General features: G+C 41.4%; 2 protein-coding genes across 4 annotated transcripts in view; one reads left to right on the top strand and one right to left on the bottom strand.

Moving 5' to 3' along the window:
* Positions 1–6,924, top strand: part of ARMC2 (armadillo repeat containing 2) — an 84,782-nt gene extending 77,858 nt beyond the window's left edge. The window contains exon 17 of the mRNA XM_079779669.1: positions 6,603–6,924. Coding sequence (XP_079635795.1) covers positions 6,603–6,760 — 158 coding nt within the window. The 3' untranslated portion in view covers positions 6,761–6,924. The remainder of the gene's footprint in view (positions 1–6,602) is intronic.
* A 9,474-nt stretch (positions 6,925–16,398) lies between these two features.
* The window catches only part of SESN1 (sestrin 1), a 98,297-nt gene continuing 95,566 nt past the window's right edge, over positions 16,399–19,129 (bottom strand). For all 3 annotated transcript variants that reach the window (XM_079781306.1, XM_079781307.1, XM_079781308.1), the window contains exons 9-10: positions 18,403–18,547; positions 16,399–17,579 (exon numbers count right to left, since the gene is read on the bottom strand). In XM_079781306.1, coding sequence (XP_079637432.1) covers positions 17,493–17,579; positions 18,403–18,547 — 232 coding nt within the window. In that variant the 3' untranslated portion in view covers positions 16,399–17,492. The remainder of the gene's footprint in view (positions 17,580–18,402; positions 18,548–19,129) is intronic.

Genomic DNA, 19,129 nt, shown 5'->3' with positions numbered 1-19,129 from the left:
CTGCTTTTCCTATAGATTGCATAAATATAAGATGCTATTGTTTAAAGGTATATGCACATTGTTGTAATTGAGACAATTTGGCTAAAAGCTACTCTGAATTAAGTCACGCTGCGAAGTGACACTAGACACTGCAGTGAGCAGCTGTGTTCCTTGTCACTGGTCTGCATCTGCTCAGGGCGTGCGAAACTCCCTGACATTACAGAGGGGCCTGTACCTTGAAGGTGGGAAATCACTGATACAAACCAGAGGAAAGAGGATAGCTTCTTCCCTTTATAAATTGCCCATTTTTGGAAGAATTGCTTTCACGCTGGGCTAGGTCTAACCACAGTGACTGGGGGCAGTAGATGATGTTTTCCACGACCCTTTTCCCCAAAGAGAGAAGGACCTGCTCTCGCCAGCCAGGTCTGCGTCAGCAAGGGCTGTGGAGAGGCGTCTGCGTGTAAGCTGGGCTTCAGGTGGCGTCGTTTGATGCGAGAATCTCTCAGAACCGGTCGCTTCACCTCTGAAGCGGGGGCCTGGTCATGGCTGCCCGGCTGCAGGCAGTCACGAGGCCCACACCAACATCTGAGGGCACCGTGGAGAGACCCGTGGGTTCTGAGTTTAAGTCCCCGTGTTAGCACTTACAGGAGAGGCTTTAGCCTCCCTCGCCCGAGAGGTCCTGGTCGCTAAGATGGGGACGATGGATGTCCACTTTGCAGAGGTGCTGGAGTGAGAAACGAGCCGACCTGCAGAGAGAGCTTGATACAAAGCCTGACAGGGGGCCAGCCCTCGGAACGTGGTCGTGGAGGTGCTTTGGAAGTCCTGAGTGTTGTGACGATGCGGGTTAAGCAGGAACTCGGCACTAGAAGGTGTGCTACCTTCCAGATAAATATAATGTTGTGCGTATGAGAGTAAAGACAGACGAGAGGGATTTAAATCCCTGAGGTTTGCCGTCTGCTCTGTGGCCCCTACGCTTTCGTCCTGTGGCCCGGAGCAACTTGCTTCATTCAGTTCTTGTGGCAGAGCCGTGGGATCCGCTGCGGAATGCAAGAAAAACGCACTGATCCTGACCCCATCCCCAGGAACTCTGATTCAGGAGCTCTGGGGTGAGGTCGATAACCTGTTTTTAACAAGTTTCACAGGTGAGTCTGCTGTGCGGCCGGGTTGAGAAGAACCTGTGCCCTGGTTCATGAGTTAAAGGGAAGGGGGCACCGGGAAGGAGGAAGCCAGGCAGCCAGCAGGGTGCCAAAGCCTGCCAGAGAGCACCTGGGAGGTGCTGTAGAAGGATCCAGAGGCCCCAGGGCCCCTCCGTGGCCGGCCCCATCGCCCTACCCTGCAGGAGGCCCAGCCCTCTCGGTCGCTGCTGTGGCCGGAAAGGTCCCTTCTCCCCTGCCCTCTCGGCTCCTGCTGGTTCAGGGCTTCAGCTACCCTCACTGTCCTCAGCCAGTGCGACTGCAGTCCCCTGTCGTGGGAGCATCTCTCTGCCTCCCTTCTGGGGAGAAGGTGTGACGGGGTCCGAGAGTCACTCTCCAGGCTGTCAGGCTGCGTGCCTCAGGCAGCAGCTGCCTCCCCCGCAGGCTCTCTGTGGCTTCCTTTGGCACCTAAGTCTGGGGCAGTCAGCCATAACTAGCGGGGATGAGGGGCCATGGGGCACAAGGATGCTTAGATGGGGGTGTGGGCATGGCGGGCTTTTCAGCAGGGGCAGCACACCCAGCAGGCACCGAGGGCAGTGGGCCCACCACGCCCCACCCTCAGCCTCCCCTTAGAGCCTCGTCGGCCTCCACGTGTGCTTCCCGGTGCCGGCACCTTTCCCGTGCACACGCCCGACCTGCCTTGCCAGGTGCTGCCTGTGCTTGCAGGCCCTTCTCAGAGAGCTCGTCACGCCCCCGGTCTCATCGTCGGAAATCTGTACTCATACGGCAGTTCATCTTGAGCTGCGTGACTTCTCCTGTGCTATTGTTTTGTATCTTTTAGCATTTCCCCATTCCAACTGGGCCAGTTTAGGGAAAGGATATTGCCTCATACGACGTAGGTCCTCGGTAGATGCTTGTGGATTGACTCAGTGAGTGGTGCCTTGTTTCAATAGTGCTGTATACTTTCAAAAGTACGTTCCTTCTTTCCTCAGACCATCTCTCTGAGGCCATCAGCTCGGTGACAGGAGAGGGAAGGCGGTCTAAGAGGGTGAAGGGACTTGCCTAGGGTCGGAGTGTAGCAAAGCCAGGACTTTCCATCAGAAGATAAGCATCCAGCCCCGTGCTTTTCTGCTGTTCCATGACATGCACCCCCTTACCCTGCCGTGGAAGGGGCTGTGGCATGGCTAATAAAAGGAAACACAGCCCAGTGGGCAGCCGGGTCTCCAGCACAGCCTCAGGACTTCTCACGGGCTCATGATCGCGAATCCTCCTGAGGAGCCCTGAGGCCTAGCTTTCTCTCCCAGTGTGGGCCTCAGACCCCGTACTTCTGACAAGGGTGGTAGCTGTGTCTGGCCTGTTAGCTGGGTGGCAGCAAGTGAAATGCATATGAAGTCTAGAGTGTATTTAAATTTCAATTCTTTTACAAAGATAGCTAAAAAACAGGCCATTTTGAAAACAGGATGAGCTGTTAAATAACAAAGTCTTGTTGAAATGTGAGCACTGTTTTTAGAAATAATGGCAAGGCAATTCATAAATTAATATAAGTTACCCAACTTTTTCTTGATGGGTACTGGGGGGAAAAAGGATAAAGTGATGGTCCACTACATGGTAGGGATGCCAGGATGTTGACAGTCTTTTTGGAAAGTGTTTGAAAAGAATGTTGTCTAAAACCTCCTGAGCTATTACAATCACATCTTATAAACTCATTAGCAGTGTGTTTACCTTGAAGTTTTAAGTGCTGTGCCCTAGCACACTAGTCTACCACGAGCTTGTCTCAGGGGAGCTGGCAACTGGCGATCAGAGTGTGCAGGTTGTCATTGTGAATGTAAAATGCGCTAGGCTTTTATGTTCGTTATCAGGTACATGGAACTTAGCATCTAGGTTGCACGACAAGGGGTGGAGTGGGGCCCAGCATGCAAGTCAGAGAGTCACATGGTCGAGCCAAAGAGCCAGCAGATGCTCCCGAACATGTGGGGACTGGGCCCTATAAGAAAAGAGGGCAATACCAGGGCCTTTAAGGAGCTACCTGGTGCTGAGCAGCAAGCTGAGAGCTTTGGATGATGCTGTAAGACATCAGTCATGGAGACTGTTATAGATCACTGACCAAAGTGTTAATCCTCTCTAATACACTGCCCGAAACACTAGTATTTGGAAGTGCGCTGGGCACAAAGAGCGCTTAGGAGGGATTGGTTTTCTAAATCAGTGCTTTTCACACTGTGACCAGCATCTTGAACAAATGAAGTAGCAAAGAAGAAAATATCAGGATAGATAACACACAGTAAGGCTAAGTATCTCTATAATAAAGAGGCAGAGTGTAACGACCAATCATGACCAAAGGCTGACCATCTGGAAGTCAGCGCTGGGTTGCCATGGCGACCCAGCGCTGACTACTGCAGCTGCAGGCCTAGTGACCCAGCAGTGACTGCTGAGGGGGCTTTGAATTAGGCCTGGAAAGAGACCTGAAGAGAGAAGAAGGGGCTGATCTGTAGTGTCTGAGGCAGCTTTTGACCAGCACTTGCCTCTCTCTTTCCCTCAGAGCCTGGCCAGCAGCCCTGCCTCCATTTCTCTCCAGGCCTCCTCCGGGGCTGCTGATCAGCCCTGCCTTTCTGATCAGGCCCTGTTGACTGGCATAGAAACTGACCAATCAGAACCAAATCTGGGTCAACTGTGAGGAGCCAATGGCTTCCTAGGAGGTGGAGCTTTTGACACTGACTGGCATAGAAACTGACCAATTAGAATCAAATTGGACTGCAGGGGAGGGCAGTTGGGGGTGAGATAAGGCCGGCAGGGAAGGGCAGTTGGGGGCAACCAGGCTGGCAGGGGAGGGCAGTTGGGGGTGAGATCAGGCCAGCAAGGGAGAGCAGTTAGGGGTGATCAGGCAGGCAGAGGCAGTTAGGGGCAATCAGGCAGGCAGGCAGGTGAGTGGTTAGGAGCCAGCGGTTCCAGATTGCGAGAGGGATGTCCCGGTTTAGGACCGATCCTGATTGGGCCTAAACCAGCAGTCGGACATCCCCCAAGGGGTCCCCGATTGGAGAAGGTGCATGCTGGGCTGAGGGAACCGCCCCCTCCATGCACAAATTTCGTGCACCGGGCCACTAGTTCAATTATAAGACACTTGTTTACTTGTAGAGAAATATGTGTACAGTTATAATGTAATATGTATTTCTTAAGTCATAGTAAAAAATAAAGCTTGAAAATGATAAAATCTAAATTTTTCTTGCACTAGCCTCTGCCACTCTTTGTACTATGAGTTCCACATTTTTATACCTAGTGTAATATGGAATTTAAAAAAATGTATTGCATTTGCTGTGTTTACTTTGAAATTTCAGCTCGCTTTTCTCTTAACCTGCAGCTATTTGGCCACTTTTACTATCTTGTCTAACTCAGTTTAGAATTAATAGGGTTCAAGTATAGATTAACTAATAATAGGCTGAGCCTCAAGAAAAGTAACATAGTCTTGCTATTAGATACTTTTTAATATATATTTTTATTGATTTTAGAGAGGAAGGGAAAAGGAAAGAGAAAGAGAAACATCAATGATGAGAGAGAATCATTCATCGGCTGCCTCCTGCACACCCCACTCTAGGGATCAAACCTGCAACCCAGGCATGTGCCCTGACCGGGAATTGAACTGTGACCTCCTGGTACATAGGTCGACATTCAATCACTGAGCCATGCCAGCCGGGCTAGATATTTTTTTAAAGCATCAAAATAGAGGTTTGCTAAAACCACCAACTCCAAACAAAGCCCTGGGCAGAGGAAGGGACTGTGAGGGGCCTGGGTAGCCCTCATCCCTAAGCGTCTTGGGAAAAAAGGGCATAAAACAAGAGAATTCATTTTTTTAAAAAATATATTTTTATTTACTTCAGAGAGGAAGGAAGATGGAGAGAGATAGAAACATCAATGATGAGAGAGAATCATCGATTCTGCATGCCCCCCTACTGGGGATCGAGCCCACAACCCCAGCATGTGCCCTTGACCAGAATCGAACCTGGGACCTTTCAGTCCACAGGCTGACGCTCTATCCACCGAGCCAGACTGGCGAGGGCAAGAGAATTCATTTTTGAATGAAAGTTTAGGGCTCAGAAAATCTGGAAGAGAGTGAGCTGGAGAAAGACCTAGAACTCTGAAACCACGGAGTCTCACAGACCCCTCCTGTGCAGGAGGAGCCAGATGGGAAGGGCCCGTGAAGGCATCACGCCCTATCGGCGCTCTCCTCCCGAGGCCTGGCTCCTTTGTGGGTGGGGACATCCAGGTCTGCTCCCGGGCGCCTTGCTGAAGTGTCTGCCCAGCCCTTCTCTCAGCCGCACAGCTGCCCGCTGGGTGGAGAGGGGAGGAGGGGAGGGCAATGCACACACTGGAATTCCAGGCGCCCTTACCTTACTCTGGGTGGGACACCAGAGTGCCAAAGTGCACAGAGTGTACAGAAATGTTCAGTGCAGACAATCCGGTATAAACAGCAATTAAGCACTTTATAAAGGGATGTTAATTAGCCCCATGAGGGAAGTTTCCAAATTATGTAAGTAGCAATATTTGTTGTCATTTTAGGACTTAGTGGTTGCCACTTAAGAAGTCTACCTCAGCCACAGACCTGGCAAGTGGCAGAGCCCGTCTTCTGACTGGCAGGCCGGTGCGTTTTCCTACAGTGCTTCACCTGGGGTGTGAGGCCCAGTATAAACCGGGGAAATCGCCGCGGCGGGCCAGCCACAAACCTTAGTGGCCATTTGTCTCCCTACTTGGAGAGAGATACTTAAGATGTTTACAGAATTCAGGATGTCTTTGGATTAAGAAGCTAATTAAAATTGTGATTTTGCATTTTTTTTTTTACAAGTGCTTTTCTGCATTATCCATGGACTCACTTGGAATTCTCATACTCGTTGGGATACTCACGTTCTCCCACTTTGCACTGTTATGGGTCAGAACATAGGGCCGGGTGGTTGTCTCTTTAAGAAAGTATGTCCAGGCTGCTCTGAAGACAGCAAATTGATTTTTAGTAAAGTTTTAAGTGTCAAACACAGCTGTGCTACTTTCCCAAAAGATTTCCTGACTCCTTTTATATCTGTCAACCACTGAAGTAATTAACTTTTTTCATGCACAGGTAAGGAAGTAACCTATTAATACTTTGTTCTGAGCAATTGTAACCTGACTTTTGGATGGGGACTTATTTATCCACATAGGAGATTAGTTGAAATAAAAGCTCAATGCAATTTAGAATTGTTTGAGAAGATTATTGTCCTTCCTTATTAAGAGACTAAAATATACTTATTGTAAAATATTTGTGAGGAACAGAGAAGAGTGAAGAACTTCTCTAATAAGAAAGTCTGTCTAAACAAAATCAGAAAAAAAAAAATAGCCTTTTAACCCACAAATCCTAGCTGTGCCATGTTGGAATTAGGGAGGACCCGGGATGAGTTGCCATCAAAAATTAAACTTTATTCAATAGGATTATATTTTCAAATAATTGCTGTAATTTTAATTTTTCTGATACAGACGAAGAACTAGCACTGGATGGCAGTTTTGACCAAGACCTAAAAAACTATCACAAACTCCACTGGGAAACAGAATTCAAACCTGTGGCACAGCAGCTTCTAAACCGAATTCAGTCTCATCACACCTTCCTGGAACCCCTGACCATTCCTTCTTTCTAACATGATGCAAATTAACACCGGAAACAGGAAGTCAGGTCGCCTTCATTCTTAAGAAGTGGTAACAAACATGAACTTTTTTTTTTTCAATATTAACAAATATTGAAAAATTTTCAGGTACTGATATTAGTGAGTAGTCGAAATATTTTAAAAGAAATAAGCATTTCTTCTTGTTAGGTATTATGGGAAAATGAATGTACATGTACTTTCTCCTATGAGAAATGTAAGATAAAAAAATATATGCATGGTTTTTATCAGTAAATGACTTTTTCTTCTATTCTCTAGTCAATAATTTAGTTCTAGTCTTAAAAATCCAGATTTCACAATTCTGGAATTTAAGTGCTTGTCACCCAGTAGTTAAATGAACTTTATGATGAAGACTTCCATTTTTTTACATAGAAAGAATGGTGGTCAATACTATTAGGAATACATTACTACATAAGCATCTATATGAATTCTTATGTCATCCTATATCAGTGATGGCGAACCTATGACACGCGTGTCAGCACTGACACGCGTAGCCATTTCTGATGACACGCGGCCGCTGAGGATGAAACATTTGCTGCTCCTGAGGATGAAACATTTGCGAAATAATGTTTTTTCCTCCAAGTGACACACTACCCGAGTTATGCTCAGTTTTTTGGCGAAGTTTGACACACCAAGCTCAAAAGGTTGCCCATCACTGCCCTATATAATAAAAGGCTAATATGCAAATCAGCCGAATGGCAGAACCATCGGTTGCTATGATGCACACTGATCACCAGGGGGCAGACGCTAAATGCAGGAGCTGCCCCCTGGTGGTCAGTGCGCTTCCACAGGGGGAGCGCTGCTCAGCCAGAAGCCGGGCTCACGGCTGGAGAGCTCAGCAGCAGTGGCAGGAGCCTCTCCTGTCTCCGTGGCAGTCGGCCATCCCCCGAGGGCTCCCAGACTGCAAGAGGGCGCAGGCCAGGCTGAAGAACCCCCTCCCTCCCTCCCCCCAAGTGTATGAATGTCATGCACTGGGCCTCTAGTCTAATAATAATTTTCTGGTTAGACACCAGTATTTTTGTGGTTCTCATATTAAGAGAAGTAAGCAGAAAAGCTAGGGAAGACCACTTTGGGCCATCTACTCTTTTGTTTGTTTTTTAAATCTTTATTTTTGAGAAAATTACAGATGTCTCCCTTTATTGCCCCCATTGCCCCACTCCAGCCAGTTCTCACCCCACCCTAGGCCTTCATCAGCCTATGGTCTGTGTCCATAGGTAATGCATCTATGCATATAAGTTCTTTGTTTAATCTCTTCCTGAACACCCCCTGCCTCCCTTCTGAGATTCGTCAGTCTAGAATCATATAGAAATGCAACTTATATTTGCATGTTGATTTTGTATTATATACATTGAGGTAATAAAGGAAAAATGTTTCCAACACTTATTTCCTGTTTTGTTTTTAGCCATCCTAATGGGTATAAAGTAATATCTCATTGTGGTTTTGACTTGCATTTCTCTATTAATTACTGATGCTGAGTATCTTTTCATATGTTTTTTGGCCATTTGTATATCACCTTCGGAAAAATGTTATGTTATGCAAACCCCCTGCCCATTTTAAAATCAGGTTTGTTTTGTTGTTGTTGAGTTGAAGGTGTTCTTTATAAATCCTGGATATTAACTCCTTACCAGATACATGATTTGCAAATATTTTCTCCCATTACATATGTTGCCTTTTCACTTCGTTGATTGTGCCCTTGATGCACAGAAGTTTTTAAGTTTGATGTAGTTTCATTTGTCTATTTTTTCTTTTGCCTTTGCTTTGGTGTTGTGTTATATCTAAGAAATCACTGCCAAATCCAGTGTTCTAAAGCTTTTCCCCTTATGTTTTCTTCTAGAAATGTTATAGTTTTAGTTCTTATATGGAGGTCTTTAATCCATTTTAATTAAGTCTTGTATATGGCGTAAGGTAAAGGTCTAACTTCATTCTTTTGCACGTGAATATCCAGTTTTCCCAGCACAATTTGTTGAAGAGGTTGTCCTTTCCTCAGTGAATGGTCCTGGAACTCATGTCAAACATTATTTGCTCATATAATGAGGGTTTATTTCTGGGCTCTCTGTTCTATTCCATTGGCCTATATGTCGATCTTTATGCTGGTACCACATTGTTTTGATTACTGTAGCTTTGTAATATGTTTTGAGGTAGGACATGAGCAATCGCCAACTTTGTTCTTTTTCAAAATTATTTTGACTTTCAGGTTCTTTGAGACTTCATATGAATTTTAAGATGGATTTTTCTATTTCTGCAAAAAAAAGGGCAGTTTTTAGAGATTGCATTGAATCTATATATTGTTTTAGGCAGTATTGACATCTTAACAATATAAAGTCTTTCAATCCATGAACAACAGATGTCTTTCCATTTACTTGTGTCTTTAATTTCTTATAGCAGTGTTATTGTTTTCAAGTTACAACTCTTTCAACTCCTTGGTTAAGTTTATTCCTAAGTATTCATTATTTTTGATACTATTGTAAATGGAATTGTTATCTCTATTTCCTTTTCAGATTGTTCATTTTTAGCATATAGAAATGCAACTTATATTTGCATGTTGATTTTGTATTATTAAATTTGATTGGATTTATTAGTTCTAACAGGTTTTTGTGTATAGAATCTTTAGGGTTTTCTACATATAAGATCATGTCATCTGTACACAGAGATAATTTTACTGCTCCTTTCCAATGTGGATGCCTTTTCTTTTTCTTGCCTAATTGCTCTGGCTGGGACTTTCAGTACTGTGTTGGATAGGAGTGGTGAGATTAGGCATCCTTGTCTTGTTTCTTAGAGGAAAAGCTTTCAGTCTTTCATCAAGTATGATATCAGCTGTAGGCTTTTCATTTTTCCTTTATTACATTGAGGTAGCTTTCATCTACTCCTGATTTGCTGAGTTGTTTTTGTTTTTATTATAAAAGGGTGTTTAATTGTGTCAAATGCTTTTTACGTATCAATTGAGATGATCATGTTTTTTCCCCTTCATTCTTTAATGTGGTGTAGTACATTGACCAATTTTTGTACTTTGAAACATCTTTACACTCCAGGAATATCCCACATAATCCTTTTAATGTGCTATTGAATTTTCTTTGCTAGTATTTTGTTAGATTTTTGCATCAATATTCATCAGGGACATTGGTCTGTAGTTTTCATTTCTTGTAGTGGTGTTCTCTCTTCGCTTTTTGGGAAGAGTTCGAGGAGAATTGGTGTTAATTCTCCTTTAAATGTTTGGTAGAATTCTCCAGTGAAACTGTCTCAGCCTGGGCTTTGTTGGGAGGTTTTAAATTACTGATTCAATCTTGAGTGTTTCCTTTATCCAATTTGTTGGTATACTATTATTTATAGCATTCTCTTATAAATCCTTTGTTTATTTGTTACATTGGTTAAATGTCCCCTTCTTCATTTCTAATTTTACTTATTTTAGTCTTCTTCTTTTTATTTTGGGGGATTTTTTATTATATATATATGTGTGTGTGTGTGTGTGTGTGTGTGTGTGTGTGTGTGTGTGTATTTAATAAACAATATTTTTTTAAATTTATTTTTCAATTACAGTTGACATATAATATTAGTTTCAGATTTACAACATAGTGATTAGATATTTATATACCTTACAAAGTGATCACCCTGATAAGTCTAGTACCTGACAGCATACATAGTTATTACAACACTAGAAGCCCGGTGTACAAATTCATGCATGGGTGAGGTTTGCATATTAGCCTTTTATTATATAGGATTAATGATTATATTCCCTATAATGTACTTTTCATTTCCTGTGACTATTTTAATAACAGGCAATTTGTGCTTCCCTTTCAGCTTTTCACCCATTCCCCAAAACTCCTCTCAGCTGGCAACTACCAATTTGTTCTCTGTATATTCTAATATATGAATTTGTTTCTGTTTTGTTTGTTCATTTATTTTGTTATTTTTAGATTCCACATATAAGTGAAATCATATGGTATTTGTCTTTGTCTAACTTATTTCACTTACAGTATACCCTCTAGGTCCATTTATGTTCTTGCAAATGTTAAGATTTCATTCTTTTTTATGGCTGAGTAATATCCCATTGTATATGTACCACATCTTCTTTATCCACTCATTTATCGATGGGCATGTAGGATGCTTCCATATATCTTGGTTATTGTAAATAATGCTGCAATGAACATAGGGGTGCATATATATTTTTGACTTAGTATTTTAGATTTCTTCAGATAAATGCCCAGAAGTGAAATTGCTGAGTCATAATGATAGTTACATTTTTAATTTTTTTGAGGATAGTCTATACTGTTTTCCATAGTGGCTGCACCTATTTACAATCCCACCAACAGTGCAAAAGGGTTCTCTATTTTCCACATCCTTGCCAACACTTGTTTGTTGATTTATTGATAGCCATTCTGACAGTTGTGAGGTGATATCTCATTGTGGTTTTAATGTGCATTTCCCTGATTAATGACGTAGAACATGTTTACATATGTCTATTGGCCATTTGTCCTCTTTGGGAAAAAATGTCTATTCAGTTATTCTGTGCATTTTAATTTATTTTATTACTAGAGGCCTTGCTGGGTAGAGTAGGCCCTTGCTTTTCATCACTGAATATTTCTTGCCACTCCCTTCTGGTTTGCAAAGTTTCTGTTGAGAAATCAGCTGACAGTCTTACGGGAGCTCCCTGGTAGATATCTAACTGCTTTTCTTTTGCTGCTTTTAAGATTCCCTCTTTGCCTTTAATCTTTGGCAGTTCAAATATACATATGATGTGTCTTGGTGTAGGCTTCTTTGGTTTCATCTTGTTTGGGATGACTCTATGCACTTCCTGGACTTTATGCCTTTTTCCAGTCAAGATGTCAAAGTAGGTAAAACTCTGTGTAGGCCACTCTCCTTCTCTGATGCAATCTCCCCTAGTTTTCACAGCCAGATGTTATGGGGACTCCTCTTCCTGGTATTGATGCCCCAGGTTGGGGAGCCTGGTATGGGACTGGGGACCTTTGATTCTCTTCTGCAGCGGAGATATCTCTCCTGACTCTTAATGGAATCTTAACTGCCACACTATGGGTGTGGGACCTGCCTGTTCCACTCCTCTGCCCCTCCTACTCAATATGGCTGCTGCTTTATATCCTTATTTATAGGAATACTGTTCAGTTAGTCTTCAGGTAGCTCTCAATGATGGTTCTATAATTTAGTTGTAATTCTGATCTGGTTGTGGGAGAAGGTGAGCACAGTTTTACCTACTCTACCACCTTGACTGGAAGTCATTTTTTTCTTCTTCTTAATCTAGTTAAAGATGTGTCGATTTTGTTAATCTGATCAAATAATTTTTTTCTGTTGTTTTTCTGTTGTCTGTCTAGCTCTGCTCTAATGTTTATTATTTCCTTCCTTCTGTTTGCTTTGGGTTTAGAATGTTCTTCTTTCTCTAGTTCTTTGAGGAGTGAAGTTAGGTTGTTGATTTGAGAAAAAAAATTTTTTTTTAATGTAAGAATTTATAACTTCCCTCTTATCACTACTTTTACTATATCCCATAAGTATTAGTACGTTGTGTCTTCATTTTAATTTGTCTCAAGATATGCTCCAATTCAATTCCCTTGCGATTTCTTCTTTGGCTCATTAGTTGATTAAGAATGTGTTGTTCAATTACCACTTGTAAATTGTCGGTTTTCTTTCTGCTGTTGATTTCTAGTTTCATTGCATTATGATTGAAAAATGTTATATGATTTCAATCTTTTTTTGTTGTTGTTAATCCTCACCTGAGGATATTTTTCCAATGACTTTTAGAGAGAGTAGAATGGAGGGGGAGAGACAGAGAAACATGGATGTGAGAGAGACACATCTATTGGTTGCCACCTCCACGCACCCTGACCAGGGCTGGGGATCAAGCCTCCAACCCTTGACCAGAATTGAACCTGGGACTCCAGTCTTCGGGCTGATGCTCTATCCACTGAGACAAACTGGCTAGGGTGATTTTAATCTTCTAAAATTTGTTAAAACTTGTTTTATTGCCTAACATGTGGTCAGTCCTGGAGAATGTTCCATGTGCACTTGAGAAGAATGTATATTCTGCTATTGTTGGATAAAGTGTCTGTATGTCTGATCAGTTCAACTAGTCTATAGTGTTGAAATTCTGTTTCCTTATTTCTGCTTGTTTTACACATTATTGGAAGTGCGGTATTAAATCTACTGTCCATTAGTATCTATTTCGCTCTTCAGTTATGTTGTTTGCTTTATATATTTAGCTTTGGTATTTTGTACATACACTGAGTGGCCAGATTATTATGATCTCTGAACGCATAATAATCTGGCCACTCAGTGTATATCCTATATAATAAAAGGCTAATATGCAAATTGTCCCCTCGACCAGGAGTTCGACCAGCAGGCAGGCCAGCCAACCGCCCATGTCCCCTCCCCGTGGCCAGGCTGGCCGGACCCTATCTATCTATCTATCTACACACACACACACACACACACACACACACACACACACACACACACACACACACACACACACTGAGTGGCCAGATTATTATGCATTCAGAAATCATAATAATCTGGCCACTCAGTGTATATATTTAAAATTGTCATATCTTCACCCTAGTTAGTTTGGCACAGTGGATAGAGCATCGGCCTGCAGACTGAGGGGTCCTGGGTTCAATTCCAGTCAAGAGCACATGCCTAGGTTGCGGGCTCTGTCCCCAGTGGGGTGCGTGGCAGCTGATCAGTGATTTTCTCTCATCATTGATGTTTCTCTCTCTCCCTCTCCCTTCCTTTCTGAAATCAATTAAATAAATAAAAAAAGACTGGAATCTTCTTTTAAAATTGTCATATCTTCATGGTGAATTGGCTCTTTTGTCTGATATTAGCATAGCTGCCACTGCTATCTTTTAGCTACCATTTGCATATTAATAGCTTTTTCTATCCTTTTACTTTTAGCCTGTGTGTCCTTAGATCTAAAGTTAGTCTCTTTTAGACAGCATATACTAATTGGATCCTTTTAAAAAATTCTATCCATTCAGCCAGTCTATATCTTTTGATTGTGGACTTCAATACACTTATTTATATTTAATGTAATTACTGATAGGAAAATACTGTTGTCATTTTGTTCATTGTCTTCTGTATGTTTTGTAGTTTTGACCATTTCTTCTCTTACTCCCTTCTCCTTTGTGTTTCATTGATTATTTTTTGAAGTGACATGCTTTGATTTTCTTCTCATTTCCTTTTGTGTAAAATCTAGAGATATTTTCTTTGGTTACCATGTGGATTATATAAAAAAATCTTAGTCATGACAACTTGAATTGCATACAAAAACTTCACTCCTTTATCTCTGCCTACCCTCACTTTGTTATTGATGTCACAAATTATACTTTATTTTGTTCCTATCAACATAGATTTGTAGTTTGTGGGGTTTTTTTGCCTTTGCCTTTAAAATTCTATACAAAAACTAAAAGTGGTAATTCAGGCATCTGCATTTAGCTTATATTCTGTATTTCTTTAGAGTTGGTTCCTAGATTTTTGTTTCTTAGATTGGAGCCATATTCATCTGTTTATATGCCTTGTGAACTTTGTTGAGATTTGGGGCTTGAAGAGGTGCCTCTAAGCCTGGCTGGAAGCTCTGAGACCTCCCAAACTTTTTCTGGAGATACATCTTCTCTGAGTTTGTGTGTGTGCCTGTGGCTGGCCAGAGGGAGGGAAGCCCAGGTCCCAGGTGCCTGCAGCTGGCTGGAGGAGGGAATCCTGGGTCCTGGGTGCAGGGCCGAGGCAGAGGTGGTTAGGGGTGATCAAGCCAGCAGGGGAGCAGGTAGGGGTGATCAGGCTGGCAGGCAGAAGCATTTAGGGACAATTAGGCAGGCAGGCAGCCGAGCGGTTAGGAGTTAGTAGTTCCAGATTGTGAGAGGGATGTCCAACTGCTGGTTTAGGCCCGATCCCTGTGGGATCGCACATCCCCCAAGGGGTCCCAGGTTGGAGAGGATATGGGCCGGGCTGATGGACACTCTCCCCACAACCCCCAGTGCATGAATTTCGTGCACCGGGCCACTAATCCTATATAATGAACTAATATACTAATTAGACCAGAGAGCAGAATGACCTTCAAGAATGACTAGTGGGTGGGGCTGAGCCCCTTGCATGAATTTTATGCATCGGGCCTCTAGTCAATGATAAGATAGAATCATTGATTAGCTGCATCCTGCACGCCCCCCACCCACTGGAATCCAACCATATCCTCGTGGTTCAAAGGTCGATGCTTAACCACTGAGCCATGCCAGCCAGGCCTAATCTCATTCTTATAATGAGAGATACTGAATTAAGTTTGGCCTAATAAAAAAGTTCCCCAAATTTTACTCCAAAAACCTGATTTAAATAACGAAATCCTGGAAACATCAACCAGAAATGTTTTCAGGATTATTTAAGAAAAAATTTTCCTCTTGTGGGGTGAGGGTTTTGATAGCCCATAGAGTATTCTATTTCACCTTCCCTTAATTATTTTGGAAACTATTAGATTATAGTAACATTAGAAATCCAGTGTGTTTAGTTTTGAGAAAACATTCTGTGTAACAGGAAGCACCTGTTAAATGGGAGGCACTGAAACAATTTTGTGTCACATGCAAGCCTTTATTACTTTAGGTGTACACATACTATTTTACTCATTAAAATTTTTATTCTGACTTGTGATTTCTAAGTGATTATAAACTTTAGTGGACTGAGATAATGCATTCAGTTGATTTTGTTTTGTGATCACAATCTCTGTATTTTCAAGACAAAGCAGAATGAGTAAAAATTTAACTGTATCTAGTGCAACCTCACTTGTTAGTTTCACCTGCATTACTAGGATGAGCAGCAGACAGAAGAGGGCAAAGGGAAATTCAATGGGTAGGACCATGTATAGATACATTCCTGTAAGGTAACCATAAATGGACTTATATATTGAATAATCAACTTCTATTTAATTGGGGATAATCTTGTCTTCTTCCTAGGGCAGTGGTCGGCAAACTCGTTAGTCAACAGAGCCAAATATCACAGTACAACGATTGAAATTTCTTTTGAGAGCCAAATTTTTAAAATTTAAACTTCTTCTAACACCACTTCTTCAAAATAGACTCGCCCAGGCCATGGTATTTTGTGGAAGAGCCACACTCAAGGGGCCAAAGAGCCGCATGTGGCTCGCGAGCCGCAGTTTGCCAACCTAGGGTATATATCCTTGAAGGCAGGTATCACCTCTATTCAAAATTGTATCTTCCTACCCCCACCCCCATTCACACATTATAAATGTGTAGGCAATAGACTGAGCTCAATAGCATTGATTAAACTTAAGAGCTATTTCTAGTTGTTTGCCATTTTTTTGTTATATAGTCACTCCCTAATAAGTCCTTGTTCCTAATAATTTTTAATAATTCTATTTGAACTCTAAAATATCTCAGTTCAAAAATATGCCAGCCATTTCCAAGATAAAAAAGTCTTACCTAAGATTCTGAAGGTCCACTTTTCTTTGAATTCTACAAAATAACTGAGTTTGTCATTTAATAGCAGTCTCTCATCTGATACAACATTATTTAAGTGTGAATCTACCCTGGCTAATAAAAGCAAATGAAACTCAGAATTGTTACTAATTCTGAAGTCATGACTTTTTAAAGAGATTAAGACAGCAAATAAAATTGGAGAAAAGTTATTCTTTATTGAAAAATACCAATAATACTGACAGACTTCAAAAGCAGTTCAGGCTTCCAAAATACAAAGTACTCAACACATTTTTTTCAAACCTGTTTGCATTTCAAACAAACAGCATTTTTGTAAATCAAGTTTGATAACCTGACTGAAAATATTTTCCAGCTTTATTATTTACGGAGTGCACATCTTTAAAGTGGGGTCAATGAGGTGGGCAGGAGCAGAATGCACCTGGGCTGTGCAGCAGACTATAGCCACATTTCCCACAACTCCCGGGAGGCAACAAAAACACTGCACAAGATAGCTGCCCTCCAGTGTCAGAGGATCTCGAGAAATAGCATATCAAGAGATAGCCAGCTTTTCTTAACTTACACATTTTCATTTACATTTAAGATTGCTTTTTGAAGGAAATCTTTAAGAATGACAGTGTAATTAATGTCATCCAATAACTGAATTTAAAAAAACAATAATGAAAGAATTGAACTGTTACCATCAAAACAGTTTTTGCTGAGCTATGAGTAATAATTCTATGCTTTTTTAGATGCAACAAAATTAATACATATGCAAGTTTAATTTGAAACCACAAAAATTATGTATGTAGGCTCAGACAGTAGCAGTGTTCACTTTATTACTAATAGCTTAACTGGAACAGCCACTCTATTCATTCCACCAGCAGGAATAGCAGCACCAAGATCTAAAATTCTTTGTGTAAAAAGGCTTATGTCATTTTCCAAGTCCCATTCTTTGCATGCTCCAATTCTTGTTATCTTATTTAAAACATAAAAGCAACAGGATTTGGAGAGTTACTATTTGCTGTATTAAAACAGTTATACAGCATCTTGTACTTCAAAAAGCAAAATACTGTGAACGGCAACCCTTCTTCACAGCTCTAAACTTGAAGCTGCCAAGCATTCACTGCTCGTGCCAACAGTGGTATTTCCACAGTAAAATAGCAGAAACTAAAGGAATCATGGCACAATGTATTTCTGAATTCTTTTATCTACCATTGGTCCTGGGGCTTAGAACCTTTCCCTCGTAGACTATATCTGCTGATTATTCCATCATCTTTAATGAAGGAAAGGCATCAGGTCATATAGCGCGTAATGGCTCTCAGAGCATAAAGGAGTTCGGCTTGCATCCTAGCTTCTATAAGAAGCAGATTAACATGAACCTGCATATAAAACATAACATTTAAGGTAAGGTTATAATCATTCACAATTAGTTTTTCAGTGTGTCTAATAAAGAAACACCAAAAATCAAGTACATTTTCTGTGTCCCACTGAATAACTTAGAAGTCTTGTGTTTACTGACCAGAATATTAATTTTTATTTAAAAAATATTTTTATTGATTTCAGAGAGCAAGGGAGAGTGAGATACAAACATCAATGAGAGAAAATCATTGATCAGTTGCCTCCTGCACACACCCTACTGGGGATCGAGGCTACAATTCCGGCAAGTGCCGTGACCACCTGGTTCATAGGTCAATGCTCAACCACTAAGCCAAACCGGCTGGGCCAGAATATCAGTATTTCAAAACAAAAGCTATCTGATGCTCTTTTTGGGTAGTTGTTTTGTGCTTTTATTTATGTTTTATCACATCTCTTCTGGGAGGTATATTTCAGAAAATCTAGACAGTGCTTTATTAAAATATCAATTTCCCTAGTCAAATCATCATTCAATAATTCCTATATAAAGATGAATCAAAGACTAAACCAGATAGTTCTAACAAAAATGTTTTTAAAGAGCTCTTGTACAATAGTCTTCTCCTAAGTAGTGACAGCCATGCCAACACTTTCAAGATGGGCCAGATCACCTGTCTTTATTCTTTTACTCTAGGACCAGGAGGTCCTCTCCCAAGCGGGATCTGAGGCAGCTGTGCGGGAATGTTTTCTGGGCTGGGAGAGGCGATGGAAAGGTTTGAGATGCTTTAGATTAGGTGAAGGAGAATAAGAATCACTAGGTTACAGAGTAAATAATCCACAACAGATGCATACCTTCTCGGAGTGCTTGAACTGCCTCCAGAAGCTATCATACATTCTTTTGGTAACCTTTTCAGGAGTGCAAACAATAGTTTTGATATAAACTTTAAAGCTACGATCCAACAGCTGGTTAATTTCACCATAGTCATAGTCATCATATCTGTTAAAAGACAAAGTGGAACTGTATGAGATATTTTCTTCTTACAAAAGCACAGAAACCACTAGTAAATACTATATTCTTTTTCCCGCTTTGTGTAGGCAGCTGTCCCTCCAAATAACAACTTTACAATGTTTAAGTGGGAGTGGCTTAGTGAGTAGAAATGGATAAGAAACAGAAGTTAGGGAGAGGAACAAAAATTTGCCAGTGCCCAAACAACAGTATGTATTTACAATCATGAATAAGCAACCATACTGAGGTACAAATTCTGGAAACAGTTTATGAATATTGCTGAAATTAATCAGACAATATTTATTACTGGTACTATTATATGATATATAAATTGTAATTCACTTGTGTAAGTAAAATAATTAGAATTCTTTTTCTCATGTTCCCAAGTTTCTGGGGTTATATGTGTAAAAAAAAGGGGGTGGGGGAGGAGTCCAGAGGAAAGATGGTCTATAGATGGCCTCACAGTGTCTACTACACTTAGGAGACGCTGTTCTGATTTAAGCCAAGATGGTCAAAGGCTGCAGTGTCTGCTCTACCCCACTATGTGATGATTTCTAGAACACTCAAGGACTA

Source organism: Cnephaeus nilssonii, assembly GCF_951640355.1.
Source record: "Cnephaeus nilssonii genome assembly, chromosome: 9".
Classification (NCBI taxonomy): Eukaryota; Metazoa; Chordata; class Mammalia; order Chiroptera; family Vespertilionidae; genus Cnephaeus; species Cnephaeus nilssonii.
The sequence above is the reverse complement of the archived record's forward strand: the minus strand, read 5'-3'. Positions and strand labels throughout refer to the sequence as shown.